Source organism: Crassostrea angulata, chromosome 7, assembly GCF_025612915.1.
Source record: "Crassostrea angulata isolate pt1a10 chromosome 7, ASM2561291v2, whole genome shotgun sequence".
NCBI lineage: Eukaryota > Metazoa > Mollusca > Bivalvia > Ostreida > Ostreidae > Magallana > Magallana angulata.
Window position 1 is genome coordinate 32,709,361 of NC_069117.1, and position 26,087 is coordinate 32,735,447.

The window sequence follows — 26,087 nt, forward strand, 5'->3', positions numbered from 1 at the left end:
AAAGTAAATTTTAAGTGAAACTTTTTAATAAATCAAATCATTATCTTCCTGCACTCAATTTAGCTGTGACACGAGACTGGTGCATTCTTCACTAGAAATTGTTAAACAATCATTGACATGTGAAGGGTGGCTGGTTACGAAATGGCAAATACTTTGACGAGAACTTGGAACAGTGGTCTGAGTGAATAAATAATCTGGTGCATGGAAATAATATTAAGAATATGCATGTAGTATTTTTGGCAAAATAAGTTTAGTGTTCACTCATACAACTTGCACAACATGCGATATCGGCAGTCATACTCCTACAGTATCCAGAAACATACTCTTGAATATTGGGCTGAAATTTTGTTCCTATGTATAATATGCAAACCATCCCCCCTTCAATTGCATCAAATTTTGGCTGAAAAAAAGTGTGTTCTATACATGAGACTTTATGGTCTGATGGTCAGAAATTCTGTTGGATTTGTTTTTGACATATAAATCAGCAGAGCTTATTTATCTCCTGAAACATTAAGCTAAAGATGCTTGAGGTTGTTTGATGAATTGCTCAATTTAGGCAGTTCCACATTGGTGCCCAATCCGGAGCATCCCAGTATTGAAGCCCTGGTGGGCTGGCTGATAGAGCATCCACAGATAAGTGCGCGTGAACTTAACAACAGTGACAGTGATTCAGAGGACTACTCCACAGATTCTGATGCCTCGTCTGAGGACATTGTGGAGGAGAACTCGTTCGATGCCAGCGCAGAAGTGGCTGCATATACTGTAAGTCTTTCATATGGCATGAACTATTGTTGTTTTGATGTGTTGCTCATACCAAACAGGTACAAAGAGCTAGCTACAGAATCCAGAAATTCATTCCCTAGGAATTTTTCATATTCTCATTGAAGTTTAGATGCTTTGTAATTGGAAGGTGTTGAAGCATATCCAGTAAAATAATTCTGATACATGTTTATAATTTATATGACCTTCATACAGTCATTTCATCATAAAAACACTTCATTGAGGGTTTACTACAATTCTTAAAAGAATTTCTTTATTATGAGAGTGGTTATTTTTGTAATTTTAGAACATCACAAATGACGCACCAGAAATTCCTCCACCTCCCGCTGCCACTCAGCAGTCGTACAAGAAGCGGGCGGACTTTCTGAGTAACGACGAGTATGCCATGTACGTGAGGGACACCATACAACCCAACATGAGCGTTAGGTGCTGCCGTACTTACGAGGAGGTTCACGAAGGGGACATTGGAAAAGTTGTTAAGGTAGGTTGATTTGTTGTTCTTTTGTATTCACTGTAACTTTCTCCATCTTCTGCACACAAAAAACCACCTATATTTTAAGAAAAACTGTGTGGTTTCTATAGACGTCATATTGTGAAAGTCGTGTTTTGTATGAAAATTATGCTAGTCTGGATTACATATTCAAATTAATTAAATGCATCAAAAGCCATAATTTATCTACGATGAATTTAAAAATTACTTAATTTTTTCAGCTTGACAGAGATGGCTTGCACGACCTTAACATTCAAGCTGACTGGCAGAGGAAAGGCGGAACGTACTGGGTACGATACATTCATGTGGAGATTCTGGGATTCATGGGAAATGAGACTGGACCCAGCCAGAAGATATCGGTGGGAGACAAAGTTCACGTCAAACCCAGCGTGGTGACCCCGACCTACAAGTGGGGTTCTGTGTCTCACAACTGTATAGGAACTGTCACTGGTACGTACTGAACAGACCATCAAACTGATCATCATCATAATAAGGAAAAACAGGCATCATGATAAAGAGTTCTGCCTGTATGTTAACGTACATTCAATTTTTATTACATCTGTTTCTTCTATTTAAAAGCCATCAATGCCAATGGGCGTGACTTGACCGTGGACTTTCCTCAGCAGTCTCACTGGACGGGTGTTATTGATGAGATGGAGATTGTGCCAAGTTCTCACCCTGGCATAGGGTAGGTCAGCCATTAAAGGGCTCAGTAGTGTGCAAGATACTGCCGCTTTAAATGGAGGGGTATCATTGTTTATTGCGGTGCTCATTAGACATTACATCTCCGCAACCCTTGATTTAAGCTATATGCACAAGTTACCAATTACTAGTAACTTTCTTACTGGGATAGTCATCCAGAAAATATGCCCTCTATGGTAACCACCACATACACACTCTCCATAAAGTTGGGTTTTTTTAACACCCATAAAAATTTGCTCTGGGAAAATAAAATGATGTGATAATACTGACTGACATCATTTTGTTTCAAATGTATGCTTCTGATAATCTGATTCTGATTTAATAGTTTATACCTTTTTCAATGAAATTTTTTTTTCAGGTGTGATGAGTGTGATCTGTTCCCTATTGTGGGCCCCAGATACAAATGCCAGAAATGTGCCAACTATGATATGTGTGAAAACTGTTTCAGAATCAAGAAACACAGGCATAATCATGTGTTCACCAAGATTGCAGAGCCAGGTATTGTACATGTATTTAGTGTAATCATAGTGGACATGTAAATCAAGTCTAATCATGATGTACATGTAAAGTCAATATTCATTAATCTTATGATAGATGACAAAGGTACATGTACATGTGCTGTATGGCTATTATTCTGAAGCTAGTGATGTTTTTGTTCAAAATATACTTAAACTATAAATCCGTCAACAATTAATATTACAATTAATAATATAAAATGGTTATTTCACAGATTGTGAGCCAACCTATGCAGGGAAAGCTGGCAAACAGAGGAGGAAGTATGGAGTCCTGTCTTCCAGGTCCGTCATTGACGACTGGCACGCCTGTGTGAAGGCCATCACCGTGTCCTCCAGAGAAAACCAGGCACACAGACTTATCAATGGCAACAGTGGCTACTGGCAGAGTTCAGGGTCACAGGGCAAGGTGAGGGGTTAAATGAAAGAGGGGGTTTAAAGGTGAGAGGTTAAAAGATAAAAGGTTCAAAGAAGATTAGTTTGGAGAATTTTACTAATGTTTTGTATAAGTATTAAATAAGGTTACAGCCATTAAAAGAGATTTAGAATAAGATTTGACTTTGAATTCTTTCCCATTAAAAAGAGTCCTAATGAGAAGGAAGGAGTAATGAATTTCATTTTTTTGGTGGGGTGGGTGGGGGGATGCAGGGGAAGTGTAGAATTAGTTAGGCTCAATGCTGAAATCATTTATTGTCAATCTGATCTATCACAAATGCACCATACACTTAAAGATGAATAATCTGTATATATTGTTTTCTTTCAGCACTGGATCCGATTAGAGATGCTGCCAGATATCCTGCTACACCGACTGTACATGAAGGTGGAACCATCTGACTCCAGCTACATGCCAAGTCTAGTGGTCATTAGCGCAGGGGATACCCTCAGCTCCATGAAGGAAATCCGAGCAGTCAACATCACCTCCTCAGAGTCTGTTGTCACACTTCTACAGGACCTCAATGATGTGAGTAGATCAGATCTGGATCATTCCAGAGGCATTTTTTTTTTTAAACAATATTTTATTTCAAAATGAAATAGGATTGGACAGCAAGCATGGTCTATTTTTGTCGTCTCCTTATGAGGCATTCCAGAGGCATGTTTTGGGGAGAAGGGGGAGGGATACAAAATACATTATAGATTTTATTTAATAGAAAAAAAGCAAAAAAAGCAAAAAAACCATAATGGCCAGAGGTCAGGCTAGTATCCATCATCTTTACAATGTTTTTGAATTTTGCCTTCATATAAATAAGAGGGAAATTCTATTCATGTTTTAGTACTTCCGCTTCATTGAAATCGGCATTAAGCAGTGTCGCAGCAGTGGCATTGACTGCAAGGTTCACGGCCTGACGATTCTCGGAAGGTTACGCTCTGATGAAGATGATGCAGCTGCCAACTTTTCGTTCCTTGCCTCAGACAGAGAGGAGGAGGAGGAAGAGAAGGTCAATAGTTCATCTGTTAAGAAGAAGAAGAAAGCCACCACCAAGGAAATCCAGACCAATGTCTTCTGCTGGGGGCTGAATGACAAAGATCAGCTGGGAGGGCCCAAAGGGCCAAAGGTCAGTTCTGTGTTTATATACAAGAATTGTTTGGAAACCACTCTAACTTCAGGCATCTGTTCGGCAGAGCAAGCCTTCGTCAGCGCTCACTAAAATTTGTGTTTTAGTAATAGAGAATTTAACGAGCTCTCAAGAGCACCCTCTCTGTTGAACAGGTCTCAGTTCTTATTTTTCTCAATGTTTTACATGCAATCGTTGTAGAAATATTGGCTGGCAATTCTACAATTGTCTTTCAGATTAAACTTCCAACATTAAATGACAATTTATCAGCCTTGAGATGTGTGCAGATTGTTGGTGGATCAAAGAGTTTGTTTTGTGGTAAGTTACATTTCTGTCTGTACCTACACATTTTTTACATGTTAATAGACAGAATCAAGTTACATTATTGATAACAGAAGAATAGATACAGAAGGATAGATTACATTGATATATGATAATTCTATTGAAAGTTTTGCTTTATTTTAGTAACACAAGAGGGAAAAGTCTATGCCTGTGGTGAGGCCACTAATGGGAGACTTGGTCTGGGGATCACCACAGGGACAGTTTCTGTTCCACGACAGATCACCTCTCTCAGTCAATATGTCATCAAAAAAGTGGCTGTGCATTCAGGTATAATAAAACAAACAATATGTATGTTATTGATTCTGTTGTAAATTACAGATGTAATTTGTATTCTAAGCTCTTATTGAGATAGGGTATCTATCTTTGTTACAACATGTAAAGTGGATCACAATATAGATTTAAGGAACAACAATGCAACTGTAATACTATATAGTAAGTATTTTTTTTTAAATACACATACAAGTACTTTGAAATTTACATTTCAAAATTAGATATATATTTAAAAAAAAAGGAATTATGTACAAGTAAGAACTCATGTACAAGTAATTACTGTGGAATTATTAGATTTCGTGGTGGCTCAATTTTTCGTGGAATTCGTAGGTACCTCTCATCCACAAATTAACATCCCCCACGAATTAATAAATTAGGGCTACAAAGTCATATTCCCTTTGTATGTATACGAAAATACACGAAATTACGCCCCCAAGAACCTGTAAAATTTAAGCAATCCATGAAAAATAGCCCCCACGAATTTTAATGATTCCACAGTATTTTGGATGAACTTGATTATTTTTCTATGAACAAATATATTTACAGGTCTATTAAATTAACTATTCCCTATAACAGGAACTTGAAGTCCATTATTTACTGTCAATTTAAGACACCGCTCTCTATACAATGTCATGTACACAGGTGGGAGGCATTCACTGGCCCTGACCACAGACGGAAAGGTCTTTTCCTGGGGAGAAGGGGATGATGGGAAACTGGGACACTTCAGTCGCTGGAACTGTGACAAGCCTCGACTGATCGAGGCCCTGAAGTCCAAGCGTGTGAGGGACATCGCGTGTGGGAGTTCCCACAGTGCCGCCATCACCTCTAACGGGGACCTGTATACCTGGGGGCTGGGGGAGTACGGTCGACTGGGCCACGGAGACAACACCACCCAGCTGAAACCCAAACAGGTCTGTTGTTGGGAAGCTTCAGATTTGAAATTCTGGATGTGACAGAAAATTGATTTATTCAGAAGACTTCATACTTCCTCTTAGCTGCAATAATGTAGCCCTCTCCCGACTTTTTTTTTTCTTTTGGGAGAGGGCTACAACTCCATAGGATCTCCGTAATGGTGCAAGTGCGGGAGTGATTCACTCCCGCAACGATTTCGTCTCAAATCGTTTATAAATGACAATAACATTTGCATTTCTTACCTGAACTCAAACGTTGTAGATGTCTATGGCATAAATTAATCCAAAAATATCAAGTATAGTCCATATATCGGTTACTTTTCGTGTATGTCAACAACGAAAGTTGAATTTGTCCGCCATGTCTACTGACCTTGACCGGTTTTTATTTTGGGACAGCCAATGAGAATTCAGGAGCGGATCTTGAACTGAATATAGGAATTCCCCTATTATAAACATAATTAACGCGGTAAATATGAATTTTCCATTATATACCATTTCCTTAAATGATGTTTTAGTGATATAACGAGGTAAGATCAATTATTTACACCGACATTCACGTTATCAAGCCCATCAAAACTCCAAGCGTACATCCCATAAAATCACGCGAGAACTGTCATGGCTGCTGAAAAAGACGACTGGTAAACATGCTGATGTGTTTTATCTGGTTTTGATTTATATACGATTAATTTGTTCAACCTGAATTAAAAAATCATTTTATCTCAAGGAAGACAAATATAAAATCGATCTTTTCAGACCGAAGTCAGCCGCATTAAAAACTTAATTTTGCACCATTACGGAGATCCTGTGGAATTGTAGCCCTCTCCAGTAAACATCAGATATAAAAAAATCGGAGAGGGCTACATTATTGCAGCTAACTTCCTCTATACTTTGAATTTAAAAATATTGTCAAAATTACCTTGGACTTGTAATAAAATTGATACATGTATAATATTTTCATTTACATACAATGTACATGTTTACTGAAAATAAGTTGTGACAGAGGTTTTAATTCTGGAACTTCTGATTTTGACCTTTATTCAATTAGGTCAAGGCCTTGGCTCATGAGCGCGTGGTACAGGTAGCCTGTGGGAGCAGGGATGCCCAGACCCTAGCCCTGACAGATGAGGGCAAGGTGTACTCCTGGGGAGATGGAGATTTCGGAAAGCTGGGCCGCGGCGGGAGTGAGGGTTGTAATGTCCCTCACGAAGTGGACAGACTACGAGATCAGAAGGTGTGCCAAATAGAATGTGGGGCCCAGTTCTCTCTGGCTCTGACCAAGTCAGGACAAGTGTGGACCTGGTAAGGAATCAAAATATTTGAACACTTGTACTTAATGCCCTTAAATTTATGTTCAAGTTTAAATAATTTCCCTAATAAGTGTAAAACACTTCAGTGTTATTCATTATACATATTCATTGTATATATTGACATTAAATTGAAGTGAAAGGAAAAAAAATCTTGCTTCAAAGCAGGTTTCCTTTTCATGTTTAGTAATTAAGTATATTGTTTTTGAACATTTTGGATTTCATGATGTGTTCACTAGTCCATTCACTAGTCCATTTAGGTGAAATAAAAGTAAGATAATTACCAATTTGATGTATTTGATGTAAGCTGATTCAAAAGACATATATGTTTTGAAATGTTTTTCAGGGGAAAAGGGGACTACTTTCGACTGGGTCATGGCACAGATGCCCACGTTAGGAAGCCTCAGATAGTAGAGGGACTCAAGGGGAAGAAAATAGTCCACGTAGCTGTGGGAGCACTCCATTGTCTGGCTGTTACTGACTCAGGACAGGTGAGACATTTATATAAGCCAGGTCGGGGTGCAGGAAAGGTAACTTGGGGGTTCAAGTTGGGATCTGTTATTAGGTGAGACACAAAATCAGGTGCCTGTTCCAAAAGAGAAGAATTATAGGTGGAATGATGTGATACTTTAAACTAACTTTTGTTTGTGAAAACTTCATTTTGCGATTTAACAGAGATAAACTGGTTTGCGATGACTATTTCACACTTGCGTTGTCATTACATCCATGCAGCAAAGACTGATTTGTGACAAAAAAATATTTGCAGTCACAAGTCTCTAGCAAACCTTGCAATATTTCTTGCACGTGAATAAAAGTTGGTTAATATGAAAGAGGGAATGAGGATTGGATGATCTCACTTAAAAAGCATAAGACATGTTTACAGGGCTTATGACAAATCGCTTTAACTCAACTACTATCTCTTGACATTGTTTCTAGGTCTTTGCCTGGGGAGACAATGATCATGGACAGCAGGGGAATGGCACCACCACTGTCAACAGGAAGCCTGCCCTGGTGGTGCTGGAGGGTTACAAGATCAGTAAGGTGGCATGTGGTTCTTCCCATAGCATTGCCTGGGCCACCACGGACATGTCAGTCCCCACCACCCATGAGCCGGTCTTGTTTTCCACCTCTAGAGATGCTCTAGGCGCCACCTTATTGGGTAAGGGCTATTTTGCTTCCAACAAGCATCATCATTTTACTTACTTTGGATTCATAAAAGGATTGTTATTAGAAAATCATTATGTTTGACAAATTTCCTCCGATACTATATGGTTAACCTATGAACTCAAAGCAACTGTCCTAAAGACTGTAATATAATTGTATTTAGTTACATTAGGGTAGAGATAACATCAATATTTTTATTCCAAGGCGTGAATGACAACAACTCTGAGGAGAATTCTGTCTCTGCGGCATCTGCACAGAGTGTAACCTCCAAAGCTTTGCGGCCATCACTGGCAAAGATCATCCTGTCCCAGGACACGGACATCAGCAAACAGCAGGCCCTGGGCTACATCCTGACCGCCCTGCAGATTCTCTACTCCAGGTGAGATGGGTTTTGTTTTTTTCTCCATAAGTAAACTGTAAAAAAACTTTACAGGAATTACTGATGGTATGTTTCATGTAAGGTAAATATCCCCATCACTTTGTCCACCCTTTGAATCTTTCACTTTCCAAGATACTTTGTCTCAGTTAAGACATAAGCAATCATTATTACCCAAAAGCCAATAGAATTAATAACACATTGTCAATATATATTACACAATAAATAATGAACTCATTGTAATTGTAACGGTGTATATTGTGCAATTAATAGTTAAAAGTCTCTGGATTTTTTAAGTCTCTGCAAATCAGTCACTTCTGCTCTCTCACTAAAGATTTGTATTTCATCTATGCACATGATTTCCATTTTGACTTTGATAAAAAAAGCCTTCCAAATTCTGAAGAAAAAAAATTGCATTGTGTAATTGAAGTTGTACAATGCTTTGTATTTATTTATTGATATTAAACAGGGATGCAATTGTGAAGTCACTGGAGACTGATGGTCAGCCAATGCCTGTCTCCTCAGACATTAAACCTCTTAGCATGGCTATGTCCCTGACAGCCAGTATGGAAGAACTTCCCACGGAGAGGGAGGAGGGTACCCCCAGAGAGGGCACAGACGAGGTGTTGGACCACGCAGATATTCAGCTTAATCTGGGAGAGATTTTCACAGAGGGGGTAAGTGGAGTGAGTGCCTGTGTGCAGTGTGGGAGAGGATGGGTACTTCATCAGTGGAAAAGATGGCTATAAGAGAGGTTGGTGGAGACCAAAATGAATTTGATATGCTAATTCTTTACTTAGGTTTTCAAGTTAATAGGAGGTTGGAGAATTAGGGTTGGTTGAGTTAGGCCTTTATTGAAAAAATGGATGATAGCTTTAAGAAAAAGTGTTCAGTTGTATTGATATTCTCCAGACAGCTGATTCTATATGACATCAAGATAGTCATTGGGATAATTAATTGTGTATTTATGTGTGTAGAGAAATCTGAGGGAAGGGGATTTAACATGAAAGAAGGAAGGTAGCGTGTGTAGATTGATGAAATGGGTACACTGTTAATACTGTCCAATAATAAATATTGGGAGGTTGAAAGATTGTCAGTAGAGTAACTGAGTAGAGGTTTGTATGAAAATGTGGAAGTTTATGAATAAGAATTATATAAAATTGGGGTTGAAATACAAAGATTTAAACCACTCTGATAATATACCTGTATCTGTAAATTAAAATTTTACCACAATTTTCTATTTAATTTCATGTTTTACCTCTAATCTTACTTTCACTGATTTCAGGTACATTCAGAAATCTCATCATACACAAGCATGCAAGGTCTGGCAGCTTTGGTTCCCATGGAAACCAGTATCATGGCTGAAACCTTGACCTCTGCTGATGAGGTTATGAGTACCATAGACACAGTGCAAGCAATCTATCCCTCTGGTCTGGACGACTTCACCGTACGGATGTCTGTCAACGATGCTCGTAACTTGGTGGAGCTCTTGAAGCTTGCAGTGGCCACCAGAATGGGTGAATCAGCTAGAGAATGTTTATCAGAGGTTCTTTCTCGCTTGGCCAAAGCTTACCCACAGGTATGATCCTTGTACTAAGATCCTATGAAATTATGTTTATACAATGTCATGTATTTTTAAGTTTTTCATTTGGAAAGTACCCATCCATACTTTTCAGAGTCTCTGTAAAGTGTGAAAGTGTTGTTAGTTTTCTCGGTTTTGCTGTATCAATGACATCAAGATGTAGTATATTTGATATCCAGTCTGATCAAAGTTTCAATTTCTTTTTTCAACTTTTGAATATTTTAACTTTTCTCTGTTGAATATATTGTACACAATGGTTTATGTGTGATGTATACTGGTACTACAGGGTAAATACCTGTACATTATAGGTAGCAGAGATGTTGCTGGAGCTGTGTGTGACAGAGTTGGAGGATGTGGCCACTGACCGAGTCTGTGGGAGACTGCCCCAGCCGGTGGTCCAGGAGAGTCCCCACCCCTACATGGATGATGCCTCTCTCAGTGGCACCGTCAAAATTCCAGGTAAACCGAGCCTTAATGGTCAAGAAAACTAGGTAAACCAGGTGTTTTTTGTTTCATATCTACCTCAATTTTTTGATCAACATTTGTAATGTGAATACATCTTTATGCAGTGCATTGTATAATCAGATGCATCGGCAAAATTTTATGTCAGCACATTTTAAAAAAGTGGTTAATTTGCATATTATGTTGTGTGATTGATTATTTGAGACTGTAAATCTGACAAAGAGTTTTCCAATGTTGCAGGAGCTGATTCCCTGAGGGTGGAGTTTGACCGCCGATGCTCCACAGAGAGGAGACATGATCCCCTAACTATATCTGACAGTTCTGGTCGGACCCTTGCCGTCAAATCAGGTAATGATATCTTTAAGCTTTTACAGTTACAGTACATTGTATTTGAATAAATTTTGAATATGCATGTACATTGTAACTCATACTGAAAAATGATTCACAGTAGAAAAGGAAAATTAATTTGGAAAAGAATGCATGCTGGATTTAAGAATGTTGAAATACATTTTCTGTGTTCATTTTTCATCATTAAGAGATATATTTTTTCAACCTCACAACACATAACAAGGAAGGTAGCTGCACAAATTTTAGGCAATGCTTAGATACTTGTTTTAGTGTACCCATACTGGTAATCCTAATATATTTGTTGAATAGGCCGAGAATGGTCAGATTGGTCCCAGGAACTTAGGATAGACGGGGATGAACTGAGGTGGAAGTTTGTGAGCGATGGCTCTGTCAATGGCTGGGGATGGTATTTCACCGTGTATCCCATCATGCCCGCTGCTGCCCCCATGGACATGCTTTCGGACAGAACCGTTCTGTCAAGACCATCCATTGATCTCGTCACCTGTCTTCTGGACTTCAAACTGGAAATCAGTTTGGACAGAAATATTGTCACCAGACTGGCAGCCACCTTGGCTGCTAATGCCCAGCTCAGCTCTCTAGGTTTGTCTTGTGAAACGAATGATATATTTTTCCAATATAGCTCATTTTCGATCAAATTTAAGTTTGTCCTCCTACAGGTTACTAGTATATGGCAAAGAGGAGGGAAATGTTCAAAATTATCTCATGATTTTTGCCATACAGGATCTAGTCAGAGAATGTGGGCCTTGCAAAAGCTGCGTAAGCTGATGACGTACAGTGCGGACCAGATTGTGAATGTCAACACTCTACTTGCCAGTCCCACTGTGGAGATCTCAGAATCAGAACTAGCCACACGATCCTCCACGGCTGTAAGTGTTCTGTGTTATATAAGTCTTCTTGCTTGCATATGATTTCTATATGTTCTTGACTAGACCTGGGAGGGGGGGGGGGGGGGGGGGGGGGGAGAGAATGAGAATGAGAATTTGATTTTTGTAACCTAGATCTTGAATTGTCATCAACATCAAGAATTTTTATCATGTTGACCAATTACAACATATGGCTTATTTTTAATTTATAAAGAAAAAACAAAAAACCATAGTATATTTCTTTACCTGCAGCTGTTGAGTAGTTCCTCAGTGACCTCCCTTGTGAAGGGTCTACCTGAGGCCTTACAGAGGCAGTATGACTACGAGGATCCCATTGTCAGGGCTGGAAAGCATCTCATGCACAGCCCATTCTTCAAGGTATGCAGCATGTGATTATTTTGATTCAATTGTGCAGATTCAAAACTAAATTTTTCTAAAGAAAGTAAAATATACAGACAATCAGGGGTTTGGACGTCCAACTCACTTTCAACATATCCATGGTATTTGATAAGACACAGCTTACATTGTATACACATATATGCACCAGATGAAAATAAAAAATCTTTGACTCTGGATTTTCTGTATCAGGAGCTGGTGGCTTTGGCCTGTGATTTAGAGCTAGACAAGCTGAGTTGCTGTAGTGAGGCTCACAAGTGGGCATGGTTCCGGCGGTACTGCATGGCGGCAAGAGTAGCCACAGGCATCGTCCAAAGGACCGTGCTCCCAATGTCCTTCATAGAGGAGGTCAGGAAGAAGATTCTGGACATTTCTGGGGAGGAAGAGGAGACTGCTCTGAATGTTCACGAGAATCATGACCTTTTCAAGCAAGAACAAGATGAACAGTTGTTATTGTGGCTGAATAGAAAACCTGAAGAGTGGACCCTGTCTTGGGGTGGGAGTGGCCAGATCTGGGGTTGGGGACACAACCACAGAGGGCAGCTGGGGGGAGTGGATGGTGCCAAGGTCAAACAGCCGGTCAGCTGTGAGGCCCTGGCAGTGACCAGACCCATCCAGCTGGTGGGGGGAGAACAGACATTGTTTGCTGTAACTGCAGAAGGAAAGGTAAGGAGACTTATGTCATAAAATTTGTAATGCGATTTTCCTTTGTCTACTTAAAGTGTACAATTCCAAGTCTCTGTTTTGACAAAATATTTGAGAACATCAATTTCTGTTGATTTCGTATATTTGATGGTTTCAAGGATACATGTATAATGCATGTAATATGAATGGACAATTTTTCAGGTGATAACCTGAGACAGCAAAATTAGTATTCAATCAAAAAATCAGAAAAGCTTATTTTTCTTCAATTGCTATTTTTTCACAGGTGTTTGCAACAGGATATGGAGCAGGTGGTCGATTAGGAGTGGGAGGGACCGAGTCTGTGTCCCATCCCACACAGCTGGAGTCCATCCAACATGTCTTCATCAAAAAGCTGGCCGTCAACTCAGGAGGGAAGCACTGCCTGGCCCTGTCTGCTGAGGGCGAGGTGTATTCTTGGGGAGAGGGAGAAGACGGAAAACTAGGTCATGGAAATAGAAGGTATGAAGAAGAAACATATTTTCAATTTAAATTATACACACATTTTTGTCCAAAATATATGCAATTTTTTTGGTTTTAAGAAACAGATATTTTTCTTTAATATCTTTGTGGCTTTTTTGATGGAGGGTAAGAGTTTGTAACTTGATTGAATTCCAAACTGAGGTCAAAGTGCTTTAAAAAAAGACTTATGAAGTAAACAATTAACATTTGATGTCTTGGTGTTTTTTGTAGTCCCTGTGACAGACCAAGGGTAATTGATTCCCTGAGAGGGAAGGAAGTGGTGGACATAGCAGCTGGAGGGGCCCACAGCGCCTGTATCACAGCTAACGGGGAGCTCTACACCTGGGGCAAGGGCCGGTACGGGCGTCTGGGGCATGGGGACAGTGAGGATCAACCCAGACCAAAACTGGTTGGTTTTCTTTAAAAATCTTTAGCTGTATTCAAGACACAAATCAAATACATGTACTGGTAATGGTAAACCTAAAAGGTTGATAAGTATATCTATCTTAGATTTTATGTATGAATTTTTTGGTTACAACATGTAAAAGGGAAAATTATATCCAGAGTGAATGTACATGCAGGTGGAAGCCTTGAAGTCTTATCGTGTGGTTGACATGGCGTGTGGAAGTGGCGACGCCCAGACTCTGTGTATCACAGATGACGACAACGTCTGGTCCTGGGGAGATGGCGATTATGGCAAACTCGGTAAGGACACATCATTCCTTGGGTGCTTGTTAAAATTCATATCAGTTATTGCCTCTGTCATCCTGAATTGGATCCTTGTGGGAATAGCTTTACATTAGAATTAAATCTCACTATCAGATGATAGATATTTATAAAAATTTGAGTTATGTGTGCACAAATGCACAAGAAAATGGTCTCTGTCATTTACTTTATTGTCAGATTGTGTTTTAATGTAAAAATGTTATAACTTTCATTATTAATAGTCATTATCCTTTTGCTTGGAAGGTGCCCTTCAATACATGTAATTAATACTTGGGATCCAGTAAATTGGAATTAGCTTTCCAGTTTTCGATAGGTTTCTGGTTCAAATCATTCTGTCAGTGCTTAAAATTTTCAGTTCTTTCTTAGCAATAATGATTTTGCTATTAAAACTGGAAATGAATTTTTCCCTGATAGGTCGTGGAGGCAGCGATGGCTGTAAAGTACCAATGAAAATTGAAACTCTGCAAGGTCAAGGGGTCATGAAAGTGGAATGTGGATCCCAGTTCTCTGTGGCCCTGACCAAAAGTGGATCTGTTTATACTTGGTAAGAATATGATGTTGTATTCCACTGAGTAATCAAACTATGACATTGAAACATTTAATTTCTCTTCTATTATCCTTAACTATGAGAATTTTTCAATAATGATATGAAATATGCAGCTGATTTAATTTACAGTGTAAATACACATAATTTATACCTGTAATTTGTATGCCTGTTGTTTCTCTAGGGGTAAGGGAGATTACCACCGCTTGGGACATGGGTCAGATGACCATGTGAGGAGACCCCGCAAGGTTTCGGCCCTCCAAAACAAAAAAGTCATCGACGTAGCTTGTGGCTCCCTCCATTGTGTGGCATGCACTGATACAGGTAAGGCAGGGTTTGATTTACTGTGCTATCAAGAATCAAAATTATAAAACATGACAGGAGTTATGTTTTTGTTTGGAAATTAATTTTTGATTTTTGTGGTTGTAGGTGAGGTGTTTTCCTGGGGCGATAACGATGAGGGACAATTAGGAGATGGAACCACCAATGCCATCCAAAGACCCCGCCTTGTGGCCTCACTGCTAGGTTTGAATATTATTTTTCTAAACAATTTTTTTTTTTATTGTAAATGTATGCATTTGTTTGTTCCATAACTTAATATGAAAGGGAACAATCCCAAAATTTTCTCAGTGTAGAAGCCTGTTTTTTTCTTGTAAAGCCCTCTCCATATTACTATCCTCATTTTGGAAGAATTTTTAGCTCACCTGAGCTGAAAGCTCAAGTGAGCTATTCTGATCACATTTTGTCTGTCGTCCGTCTGTCCGTCTGTCCGTCCGTCTGTCCGTCCGTCCGTCTGTCCGTAAACTTTTCACATTTTCAACATCTTCTCAAGAACTACTAGGCCAATTTCAACCAAACTTGGCACAAATCATCCTTAGGCAAAGGGGATTCAAAGTTGTGAAAATTAAGGGTCACACCCGTTTTCAAGGGGAGATAATTAGAAATTAATGAAAAATTTCGAGAAATTTTCAAAAATCTTCTTCTCAAGAACCAGAAAGCCAGGAAAGCTGAAACTTGTGTGGAAGCATCCTTAGGTAGTGTAGATTCAAAGTTGTGAAATTCATGACCCCCGGGGGTAGGGTGGGGCCACAATGGGGGGTCGAAGTTTTACATAGGAATATATAGAGTAAATCTTTAAAAATCTTCTTCTCAGAAACTAATCAGCAAGGAAAGCTGAAACTTGTGTGGAAGCATCCTCAGGTAGTGTAGATTCAAAGTTGTGAAAATCATGACCCCTGGGGTTAGGTTGGGGCCACAATGGGGGGTCAAAGTTTTACATAGGAATATATAGAGTAAATCTTTAAAAATCTTCTTCTCAGAAACTAATCAGCCAGGAAAGCTGAAACTTTTGTGGAAGCATCCTCAGGTAGTGTAGATTCAAAGTTGTGAAAATCATGACCCCCAGGGGTAGGGTGGGGCCACAGTGGGGGGTCGAAGTTTTACATAGGAATATATAGAGTAAATCTTTAAAAATCTTCTTCTCAGAAACTAATCAGCCAGGAAAGCTGAAACTTGTGTGGAAGCATCCTCAGGTAGTGTAGATTCAAAGTTGTGAAAATCATGACCCCTGGGGTTAGGTTGGGGCCACAATGGAGTGTCGAAGTTTTACATAGGAATATATAGAGTAAATCTTTAAAAATCTTCTTCTCAGAAACTAATCAGCCAGGAAAGCTGAAACTTGTGTGGAAGCATCCTCAGGTAGTGTAGATTCAAAGTTGTGAAAATCATGATCCCTAGGGGTAGGGTGAGGCCACATTGGGGGGGGGGTGTTAAAATTTTACATAGGAATATATAGAGTAAATCTTTAAAAATCTTCTTCTCAGAAACTAATCAGCCAGGAAAGCTGAAACTTGTGGGAAGTATCTTCAGGTAGTGTAGATTCAAAGTTGTGAAGATCATGACCCCTGGGGGTAGGGTGAGGCCACATGGGGGGGGGGGGTGTTAAAGTTTTACATAGGAATAAAGAGTAAATCTTTAAAAATCTTCTTCTCAGAAACTAATCAGCAAGATGATTCTTTATAATTGTTAAGACTTTGGCTCCAGGACAATTCTTCGGCCTCACAAGAAGGTTCAGAGTTTGATGTAGCAAAATATCCCATATATAAACAATTGTAAAGGATCTTTTTGAGAACTGCAATACTCAACATGTGATATGACTATAAAATTGAAGCAGGCAGCTATTTTTTCATTAGAATCTTTTTCTGTTTTGGGTTATTGCCCTTGATTTATTGATTCTTGATTATTTTAATTAATGCATCCACTGTTAACCAATTATTGTGATGATTATTTTTATACAATAATAAATATTCAATGTATTTAAGTTGTTTTGCATAAGTAGTTTTGGGTTAGGCTGGATTAGTTTGTTTATTTTTGATTTCCAATTTTTAGATACTATGAATTATTTTAGGCCGGCACATATATAGGGCAGTGTCTATTGCTTTGTACCGAGCGACTGTTTGGGGTTAAACTTGAACAGGTACGGAGAGATTGAGGGTGTTAACATCCCTGGTCTATCTAATTTTCGTGTTTTTCTAACCAACGATACAGAATGTGTGGTCATTTCTGCCCTGTATCGCATTAATACAAGTGTGCGGTCATACCTGCTTGTATTGGTGGTGATTGCGGCGCCTGCGTTAGGTTGAGCTGTTGGCGCAAGTGTGCGGTCATCCCTGATTGCATTATCTCTGCTTGCGTTAACGTTGGTACCTGTTGAGTTGCGTTATGTGCGGTCATCCCTGCCTGCGTAACATTGAGTTCCCTATATATGTGCAGGAGCGGTGATTAAAGTCTGCTCTTGTAAATATTGGCAGCAATCAGGGCTATCCGAGTTCCAAGGGGGAAAAATGGATTTTATTTATACAGGATCTACATGTATTAATGTACATTGTCCAGATTGTATTATGACTCCATTAAGCTGACTTTATCATACCTGTTGTTCCTCAGGTGAGCGATGTGGCCCATGGGCCTCTTGTTTCTGAATGGCTATCTCCATTTAAACTTTTTTTTCTGAACCATAGGGAAAAAGATAAACCGGGTGGCCTGTGGGTCAGCCCACAGTTTGGCCTGGTCCACCAACAAAGCGGTCAGTGCCGGGAAGCTGCCATCGGACATCCCCATGGAGTACAACCACCTGCAGAACATCCCGATCACCGCCCTCAGGAACCGCCTGATCCTGCTTCACCACTTCTCAGACCTCTTCTGTCCATCCATCCCCATGTTTGACCTCCAGAACCGGAGTCAGTTGGAGGTCAGGAATGACATCATCACAGGGCTGGACAACCTCCGAGGAGTGATCGTGTCATCAGTCAAGGTAGAGAGTTATGATTATGTGTACATTTAAGTGTAAGATTTGACAATCTGTCCATTTCAATGTAAATTTCACAATAAGACAGTAAAAGGGGTGACTATAATTTGTCATGGGACTTGTTATGAATGAAATAAATGTGATTGTACTGCTTTTCAGTGAACATGTACAATATATGATAAATTAAAACAGACTTCAAGATCAATATATATTTTCAATATTTTGAACTAATAGGAGGCTGCCTTTAGAAAAGTTGTTCAGGCAACCATGGTGAGAGACAAGCAGCATGGACCTGTGGTGGAACTCAACAGACTTCAGGTAGGATATGCTATTGGGAGCCCTCTTAGACTGTACATGTTCATAAACAAATTCTGAGTTGATAAAGATTTCAAATGAATAAGACTACGGTAAATTCTAGGGACTTAATCTAGATACAGCTTATCCAAGGAAATTGCATTTAACAATACATACCGGTATATTACAATACTAGATGATTTAAAAGACAAAATTCCTTTAAAAGATAGAGAAAGCATATGGGGTTAGGATCTTTACACTGAAACCAAGTATTATATGTGTGTGCAAGAATATTATGCTTGAAAGAACCTTGTTGTGCATGTTTCTAGCTGCAGTTAATTTTTTTTTAATGTCTCCAAATTTGATAAAGGAAAAGACTTGGTCAAGGAAACTAGCTAATCACTGGTAAATGTCACAAATTACAAAATATATCAGATAGTCATTGAACAAACATTTGTTTACAGGTGAAGAGAGCCCGTAGTAAGGGCGGATATTCCGGCCCTGATGGAACCAAGTCGGTGTTTGGACAGATGGCTAGTAAACTGTCCTCCTTTGGAGCAGACAGCCTGATGCTACCCCACAGGGTCTGGAAGGTCAAGTTCGTAGGTCAGTAGAATTAACATGTATATGATTGTACAGATGGTTTCCATTTTACTGTGCCGTCAACAAACATTTGCATTCTAGCTTTGATGTACGTTAAAGATATGTAATACATGCATGCAGATTTGAAAAATTTGTAATCACAGCATTGTGAAAAAATAATGAGATAATACTGTTATTTATACTTGAGTGCAAGCAGGTTCTAGTTTTAATTAAATGATCTATTGTAATAAAAAGTTATAACATTCAAAGGATGAACGGTTTACAGAATGAATATGATATTGATTGACCCTATACCTGTACTAGGCAGTAAATATTTGATAAACTTGATCAGTAAGGATGTATATATTTCTGTTGTATAGGAGAGAGTGTGGATGACTGTGGTGGGGGGTACAGCGAGTCTGTGGCCGAGATGTGTGATGAGTTACAGAACGGCTCCCTCCCCCTCCTCATCGTCACCCCCAACGGGCGGGGCGAGTCAGGTGCCAACAGGGACTGCTACATCTTCAACCCCATGGCCAAGTCACCTGTCCATGTCAACATGTTCAAGTTCCTGGGTATGGTTTACTTTCATCAGGTTATTTTTGTGATGATCTAATTTTCGCATTTTTTCACGATCACCTTCACATTGCAAGAAATACAATTCGCAGAAATTATATGCGCTTCGTTTAGATAGTTTCCTAATTATTCTATTTTTGCAAATTTTGTGAAAATTTTATGTTGAAACCGGTAGGCTTTCAGCTTATATGTTATATAGCTATTAGAACATGTACAATATACCAGTACTAAAAGAAAAGTTTTTCCATCTATATAAAGTAATTAAAAATCTGTTGCCTATTGGAATCTGATGTCTTTAAAATTGTAGTAAATTTAAGTAAAAGATATGAACATTGTAATTACAGTAATAGTTAGTGACATACTTTTACAGGAATGCTGTTTGGTATAGCCATACGAACCGGCAGCCCTCTCAGTCTGAACATAGCCGAGCCCGTCTGGAAGCAGGTGGCTGGGATGCCGCTGAGTGTGTCCGATCTGGCCGAGATTGACAAGGACTGTGTACCAGGTACCGTACTCACTTCCGTCAGTTGGCATCTGCGAGTGCATTTGTGGCCACAAGTATTTAATGATAATCTTCCAAAAGTTGTTTAGCGTGTACCATTCCATACCATAAATTATGTTTAGAAGGCATGAAAGTTTGGAGAATGTTTTGGAGTGTAAATAATTATCAAAATTAGCTCTAAAGTACTTTATGTACCAGGTACCTGGTACTTATTTCTATCAATTTGCATGTACATATACCTTAATGGTTATATCAGCATCTGATTGCTTATAAATCAATTGTATTGTACGTAATTCAGTACCTTAAAACTTTATTCAGAAACTACATGTAGATATCAGAGTTGTGAGAAACTTTTGGAAGTATATAGATAAATGTACATGTGATTAGGTGTAGAATATGCATAAAAGGAAGAATATTTAAGCATTAAGATAAATAGATTATCCGCCACATACACTGTAGCTTTTGGAAATAATACCATTTTTTCAATACATACTTTTCAAATGAATGTAGTATTTTTGTTGAAAACAGATTTATAAAGATCATTTGATTAAATTTAATTCAAATTTTGTTTTTCTTTTACTGAAGGACTTATTTACATAAAGGACCTTACTGATGACAAACTTCAGACTGTAGACATGCCCTTCAGCATTCCAAGCTCTTCGGGACAGGAGGTACAATTGTCATCAAAGCACAGCAAAATCACACCAGCAAACAAAATGGAGTACATCAAACAGGCCATTAACTACAGGTACTGATGAAAGAGAATTATGAAACCATCCAGATAAAGCTGTCGCAGTGTGTTGCTATTCATAGTCTGAGCTTATAAATGAAAAATGAATTACCGCCAACCTATTCAGAGATATTTCTTTGGGCCCTTGGGTTGAATTTAAAGATCAGGTGCATATTGTTTCTGGCCTCACTGCTGTTGGTTGTACCAGACATTTTAAAATCTATACAAGAAAGAGACTATATAGTTTGTGACCTTAGAGTTCAAAGTTCAAAAGCTAGATAAATACTATTAAGGCAGTTCTGCAGGGACAAGCTGATCAGATTGATGTAATACTTTTCAATATATTCGTGGTAATGCTGAAGAAAAATTGTTTAGCAAAAGCTTTTTGTTTTGATTTTTTCATCAAATTCGTCTACAAATGTAGAGATCGAATTATATAAACTAAATCTTTATATTAATTAATTCAGTTTTTCCTCTGAAAAATTTTTCCTCTGAAAAACTTAACCTATAGATTTAATCATTTTATGTAGATGCAGTGTGAAATATGAGAAACTATTTTTTTACTATGTAATGTCTTGTTTTACAGACTGCATGAGTTTGATGACCAGGTGAAGTGGGTCAGAGAGGGCATGTCAAAGGTCATCCCAGTCCCTCTCTTGTCACTGTTCACAGGGCTGGAATTGGAAACAATGGTATTGAATTGTAACTATAGTTCTCTTAAACTGTAATGAAAATAAAATGCAAATGCACCAGTTGATAATTTTTGTAGGGTATAGTGCAACAGAAATGTAATTGATTTGAAGAGGTGATTTTATTCTTAACTTTACAATATTATTTTGTTTGATGTACTGTAGATTCCTTTTTTACACCAGTGCTTCATTCCGCGATTCAACCAATTTCCATCATATCACGAGAACATAAAATCTTAGATGCGGAATTTTTATCATAGTTTCATGTAGTTTACATATGTCTGTAAAATAAAAGCGAGATTTTAAAATTCGCAAGATGTGCTTCTTGCGATTTTACACAGATATTAATTCCTTGTGTTTAATTAGGAATCTACAGTATTCTACCCATTTCAATACTAAAGCTTTTTATCCATTTTAACACCATGCATACATTTTTCTATCAGGTTTGTGGCAGCCCAGACATTCCCCTGTACTTGTTGAAGTCTGTGGCGACCTACAAAGGGGTGGATGCCACGGCGCCACTGGTGATATGGTTCTGGGAGGTGATGGAGGAACTGTCGGACAACGAGAGGTCCCTGTTCCTCCGGTTTGTGTGGGGCAGGACCCGGCTACCCAGGTCAATCGCCGACTTCAGGGGGAGAGACTTTGTTCTCCAGGTGTGTACTCTTTATACTCTCATGGTAAAGACCTAGAAAGTTGTCAGAACTTGTGTCCAAACCATTTGTATATGTATCTTATATACATGTATATGTATACAATAAAATATGTTCAAATACTCTTTATAGAACCAAGTTTGATCATCTGTTTTTGTTCAATCCTAAATCAAAACACTTTAATGAAAAGGATATGGAAACAAAATTTAGGCTAAATTTGTGCTATCTCTGCTAGCCAAAGGTGAGGATTTGCTTCTGTATTCTTTGAAAAGGAAAGAAAAAGAGGAGCAGGTCATTACTCTTTGTTAGCAAAGAATTTTATTCATTCAAATTAATCTTTATTTTTTTTTTTTTCATTTATTACTACAATTGATGGATTAATTACTCTATATACAGGTACTTGACAAATACAACCCACCGGATCACTTTCTGCCTGAGAGCTACACTTGCTTCTTCTTGCTGAAGATGCCCCGCTACTCTTGCAAGCCCGTCCTAAGGGAGAAGCTCAAATACGCCATACATTTTTGCCGGTCCATTGACACTGACGACTATGCGCGAGTGGCCCTGACAGGAGAAATCATGGTGAACGATACTCCCGACGCCAGCGAGGACTCAGAGGATATCTACAGCATGGAGTCCGACGGAGAAATCGTGGATTCTGATTCTAGTCTCGTCTAAATTATAGTCTGTTGGAATTCAAAGACTTAAGCTTATACATAGATCAATTCTGAAAGACATTTTGTATAAGCTGAAACATTTAATGCAGGACTATATAACTGTTGCTTATTTTATCAGTGTTAAACGAAAGAAACTTGAGCACCTTTATTAGCACAACTATTGAATAAAATCTAGTTGTGTAGTTGATCATAATTGTATCTATTTTATAGTCAAGTCTCAAGCATTTCATTAATCCTTTAGAAAATTTAAAATGACCATATTCATTCTCAATTTTCTTCAGAACTGAACAGAAACTGGTAACAGAAACTTGATCTGGCTTTGTGGTACCGGTACATGTATAATACTTGACTATAATGACTTATAGCTTGCCCTTTGACTGAGTACTGGTATTTGCTCATTGTAGCTGACTTGAGTTTTTCAGATTAGGTTTAAATCAGTGCTAGTTATAGTTTACAGCTCAATGTAAAAACAATTTACTGATGTGAAAAAAAGCACTGAAGATATTCTAGTATCCATAGATCCCTAGGAAATTTTTAGATCTATTAGAATAATAAATTTACATGTAGTCATCCCTCTTTTTTATTTTCCCATTTCCATGTTGTACGTTTGTGGTATTACAAAGCATTAACTGTAAAATATCTTAGGATTTCTGCATAATACAAACATGCAGTGATTTTGAAATGAATTCACATAAAATGTGATTTTTTTTAATATTTTTACGGCTGCATCTTATATTGCAGTGTTGCAGATTTAGTTAGTGTGTTTGTGTTTGATAATATATACTTTGTATATTCTATGTACATGATTTTGATTTTTTTTTTAATATTCACTGATAATTACAAATGCAACTGTACTAGTAATTGCATGTTTTAATAGTGTAAAATACATGTACTTTATAATTGGTTTGTCTAACATATGCATATTGATTGTTTTAATTTGTGAATGAATTAATTTGTAACGGGCTTTCCATTTTTATTTACATGCATGCTCATGTAATTAGTGATTGATATCTGGTGGAACATGTGTTGTGTGTCATAACAAGATGTCCAATGTGACATTTGTCCATAATTAGTGCTATCTGTGTGAATATCATGAACAGTCTCTTGTCTTTGTTAAAAAGACAGTGATTGTCAAAGAGTCAACAAATACCGGTAGTAAATCCTTACTGACTGAATATTGTATACGGGGAAATATTCGCCCTTATTTTATTTTCGCCCTTTTGTCCTCATCAGAGGGCAGATTTAATACTTGGCAAATTCCAATATCTCAAATCATTTCTCTTTAAAAATAGCTGCTTCTGGGCAAATTTAAGATGGGGCGAATCTGCAAGTGAGGAAGGGCGAAAATAACACAGGGCGAAAATAACCCTGTATACAGTACTAGTATGATCCAACCAAATACATATATAAAAGTGCAGGGGATGTTAAATTTGTTTTAGTGTTGTTTAAAGCTCTTTTTTTTTTTACATGCAAGTTTATAGAATTTGATTATAAATCCAATCATGCATATATAAATCACCTTGTATGTATCGGGTGTGCTGACACAAAAATAGCTGGAGATCATGGAGAGTTATTTCCGATATTAACAATTGTTTTTAGGTTTCTGAAAGCTTTTATTATTATTTATTTTGTGTGTGTGTGTATATGAACTTTGGTTACATGAAATAAGCATGTAAGACTTGTTGGTTTTCAAGTTGTTATTACATTATAATAAGTGTTTAATTTTGCTTTTGAATTTCAATAAAATCTATTTTAAAAAAATATTTTAGTTGAGATTTGAGTATTGGGGATGTTACTTCATGATATCAAAGAGGGAAAATCTGAATTAAACAGATTTACTTTCATTAAATGGTTCTGTTAATACCTGGGGCACAAATCATTCAAGCTATCCTATTTTTTTTATTACAAGAACTACTATATACAGTACATAGACCAGATAACTGTTAGTTTCTTGGAAAGACTTGTCAGTGGTAAACTTTTTTACAGTAACATTTTTTTAGCCAAAGTCTATGCTGATACAAAGAAATTATGAAATTATTTTAAGAGACAATTTAGTCAGGTTTGCTGCAAGGAAAGTTTGTTTAATGTTCTTGCAAAACTTAGCAAAAAGGACCCATCTGATTTACAAAGTAAAATTGCTAGAGAATAGGCATTGGACCCACCAACTCGCCCATCCATCCTAACCCCCCTCCCCTCCACCCCCAATGGGACACAAAATTATCCCCCGGACTCACCCACCCTGGAAAATTTGTCTGGATCCATACATGCTATGGAAAGATATACATGTATATTCAAAGGTGAAAGTGCAAATGGAGAAAGCCAACTATTTGACATTTCGATTGTGCAACTTGGATAAAGAGTTTGGAAATAAATTGTTTGAAAGAGTGTTGGTGTAACACTAGCATTTGTAATATTGTGATGAAAAATGTCAAACAAATTAATTGCGACTTGCACTGCCTTCTTACTTTCTTCTTTCCACTCCTTTACCAGGAATTGTGTGTCAAAATAAAAATGAATAAATAAACGGACTATGACGAGCCCCTTTGGTAAAACTGGTGAAGAAAGAACTGGATGCTACATTTCAAAAACTATCAAAATGATACTATCAATGTCACTTACCCGAACTAAATTTTGCAATATTTTCAATGAAAATAGGAGGTCCATGTTTTTGGTTTGAGGCAATGGGGGCAAAAAATGTGGGGTCGGATTTTGTTTAAATGTTATAAAATCATAAATTTCATACCAATCCCATTGAGCTCATTTTCGTAGGTAAACGAATTTTTTTGTTTCGCGTTTTATATATATATCGCGAAAGTTTTGTGTTTATTCCCGAAAGTTACGACTTATATTGCAAAAATTTGACGTGTATTCGCAAGAGAAACCGGTTTATTCGAATGTTTCGCGTTTGTTCGTGAAAGTTACGCGTTCATCAACGAAAGTTTCGCGTTTATTCGCGTTCATTCGCGAAAAAATATTTGTTTACCAACGAAAATGAGCTCAATGGGCTTTCTTAGAACAAAACTATCACATCATAATATTCAAAGAACGATTCCTTATTACTTATATTTATATTATTTCCAATTTTTACACTTTAAAACATAATTTTAAAGTTAAACCACTATTTTTCCTTAAAGCACATGCAATGTATCACTATGCGGTGCAGCCAATACCGTTTTTCGAGTTATCCTAAGACACGTCAATTTTGTGTCACTCATCTTTTACGAAGTAATTGGGCTATAGGGTTAAAATGTTACCACAGACAAAGACAGTTGAAAATGAAAATATTAGTATATAATATCCATTAACATTTTTTTTTTGGGGGGGGGGGGGGAGGGGGGAGGGTGTTGAAATGATATATGATTTTTTATTTATATATAATTTGTATTATTTTTTTTTGGGGGGGGGGTTGATGTGCAGGGTTGCATCCATTTTTCCTTTGAGGTTCATCTGTCGTCAACTCTTTTAACCATGGAACTGACAGAATTGCATTGGATACGCCAGCTACAGTATCAATTAAGCATGCACCACGTGTTCGATTCGTTGTTGCATTCCCGCCAAAACGTCAAATGTCAACATCCGGTTTGGAGACTG

General features: G+C 37.9%; 1 protein-coding gene across 1 annotated transcript in view; it reads left to right on the plus strand.

Moving 5' to 3' along the window:
* LOC128191547 (E3 ubiquitin-protein ligase HERC2-like) overlaps positions 1-24,257 on the plus strand; it is a 99,046-nt gene extending 74,789 nt beyond the window's left edge. Inside the window, exons 43-80 of the mRNA XM_052863677.1 lie at positions 557-762; positions 1,067-1,261; positions 1,492-1,720; positions 1,850-1,958; positions 2,331-2,470; positions 2,703-2,893; positions 3,248-3,445; positions 3,756-4,037; positions 4,274-4,355; positions 4,503-4,646; positions 5,292-5,560; positions 6,606-6,859; positions 7,211-7,355; positions 7,801-8,023; positions 8,233-8,407; positions 8,874-9,081; positions 9,690-9,983; positions 10,295-10,445; positions 10,689-10,796; positions 11,106-11,396; positions 11,538-11,683; positions 11,933-12,058; positions 12,269-12,742; positions 13,005-13,219; positions 13,451-13,628; positions 13,801-13,924; positions 14,360-14,489; positions 14,674-14,813; positions 14,919-15,014; positions 17,507-17,799; positions 18,028-18,111; positions 18,552-18,693; positions 19,050-19,244; positions 19,616-19,750; positions 20,333-20,495; positions 21,064-21,169; positions 21,610-21,822; positions 22,216-24,257. Of these exons, the coding sequence (XP_052719637.1) occupies positions 557-762; positions 1,067-1,261; positions 1,492-1,720; positions 1,850-1,958; positions 2,331-2,470; positions 2,703-2,893; positions 3,248-3,445; positions 3,756-4,037; positions 4,274-4,355; positions 4,503-4,646; positions 5,292-5,560; positions 6,606-6,859; positions 7,211-7,355; positions 7,801-8,023; positions 8,233-8,407; positions 8,874-9,081; positions 9,690-9,983; positions 10,295-10,445; positions 10,689-10,796; positions 11,106-11,396; positions 11,538-11,683; positions 11,933-12,058; positions 12,269-12,742; positions 13,005-13,219; positions 13,451-13,628; positions 13,801-13,924; positions 14,360-14,489; positions 14,674-14,813; positions 14,919-15,014; positions 17,507-17,799; positions 18,028-18,111; positions 18,552-18,693; positions 19,050-19,244; positions 19,616-19,750; positions 20,333-20,495; positions 21,064-21,169; positions 21,610-21,822; positions 22,216-22,497 (7,136 nt within the window). The 3' untranslated portion in view covers positions 22,498-24,257. The remainder of the gene's footprint in view (positions 1-556; positions 763-1,066; positions 1,262-1,491; positions 1,721-1,849; positions 1,959-2,330; positions 2,471-2,702; positions 2,894-3,247; positions 3,446-3,755; positions 4,038-4,273; positions 4,356-4,502; positions 4,647-5,291; positions 5,561-6,605; positions 6,860-7,210; positions 7,356-7,800; positions 8,024-8,232; positions 8,408-8,873; positions 9,082-9,689; positions 9,984-10,294; positions 10,446-10,688; positions 10,797-11,105; positions 11,397-11,537; positions 11,684-11,932; positions 12,059-12,268; positions 12,743-13,004; positions 13,220-13,450; positions 13,629-13,800; positions 13,925-14,359; positions 14,490-14,673; positions 14,814-14,918; positions 15,015-17,506; positions 17,800-18,027; positions 18,112-18,551; positions 18,694-19,049; positions 19,245-19,615; positions 19,751-20,332; positions 20,496-21,063; positions 21,170-21,609; positions 21,823-22,215) is intronic.
* The last annotated feature ends 1,830 nt before the right edge of the window (positions 24,258-26,087 follow it).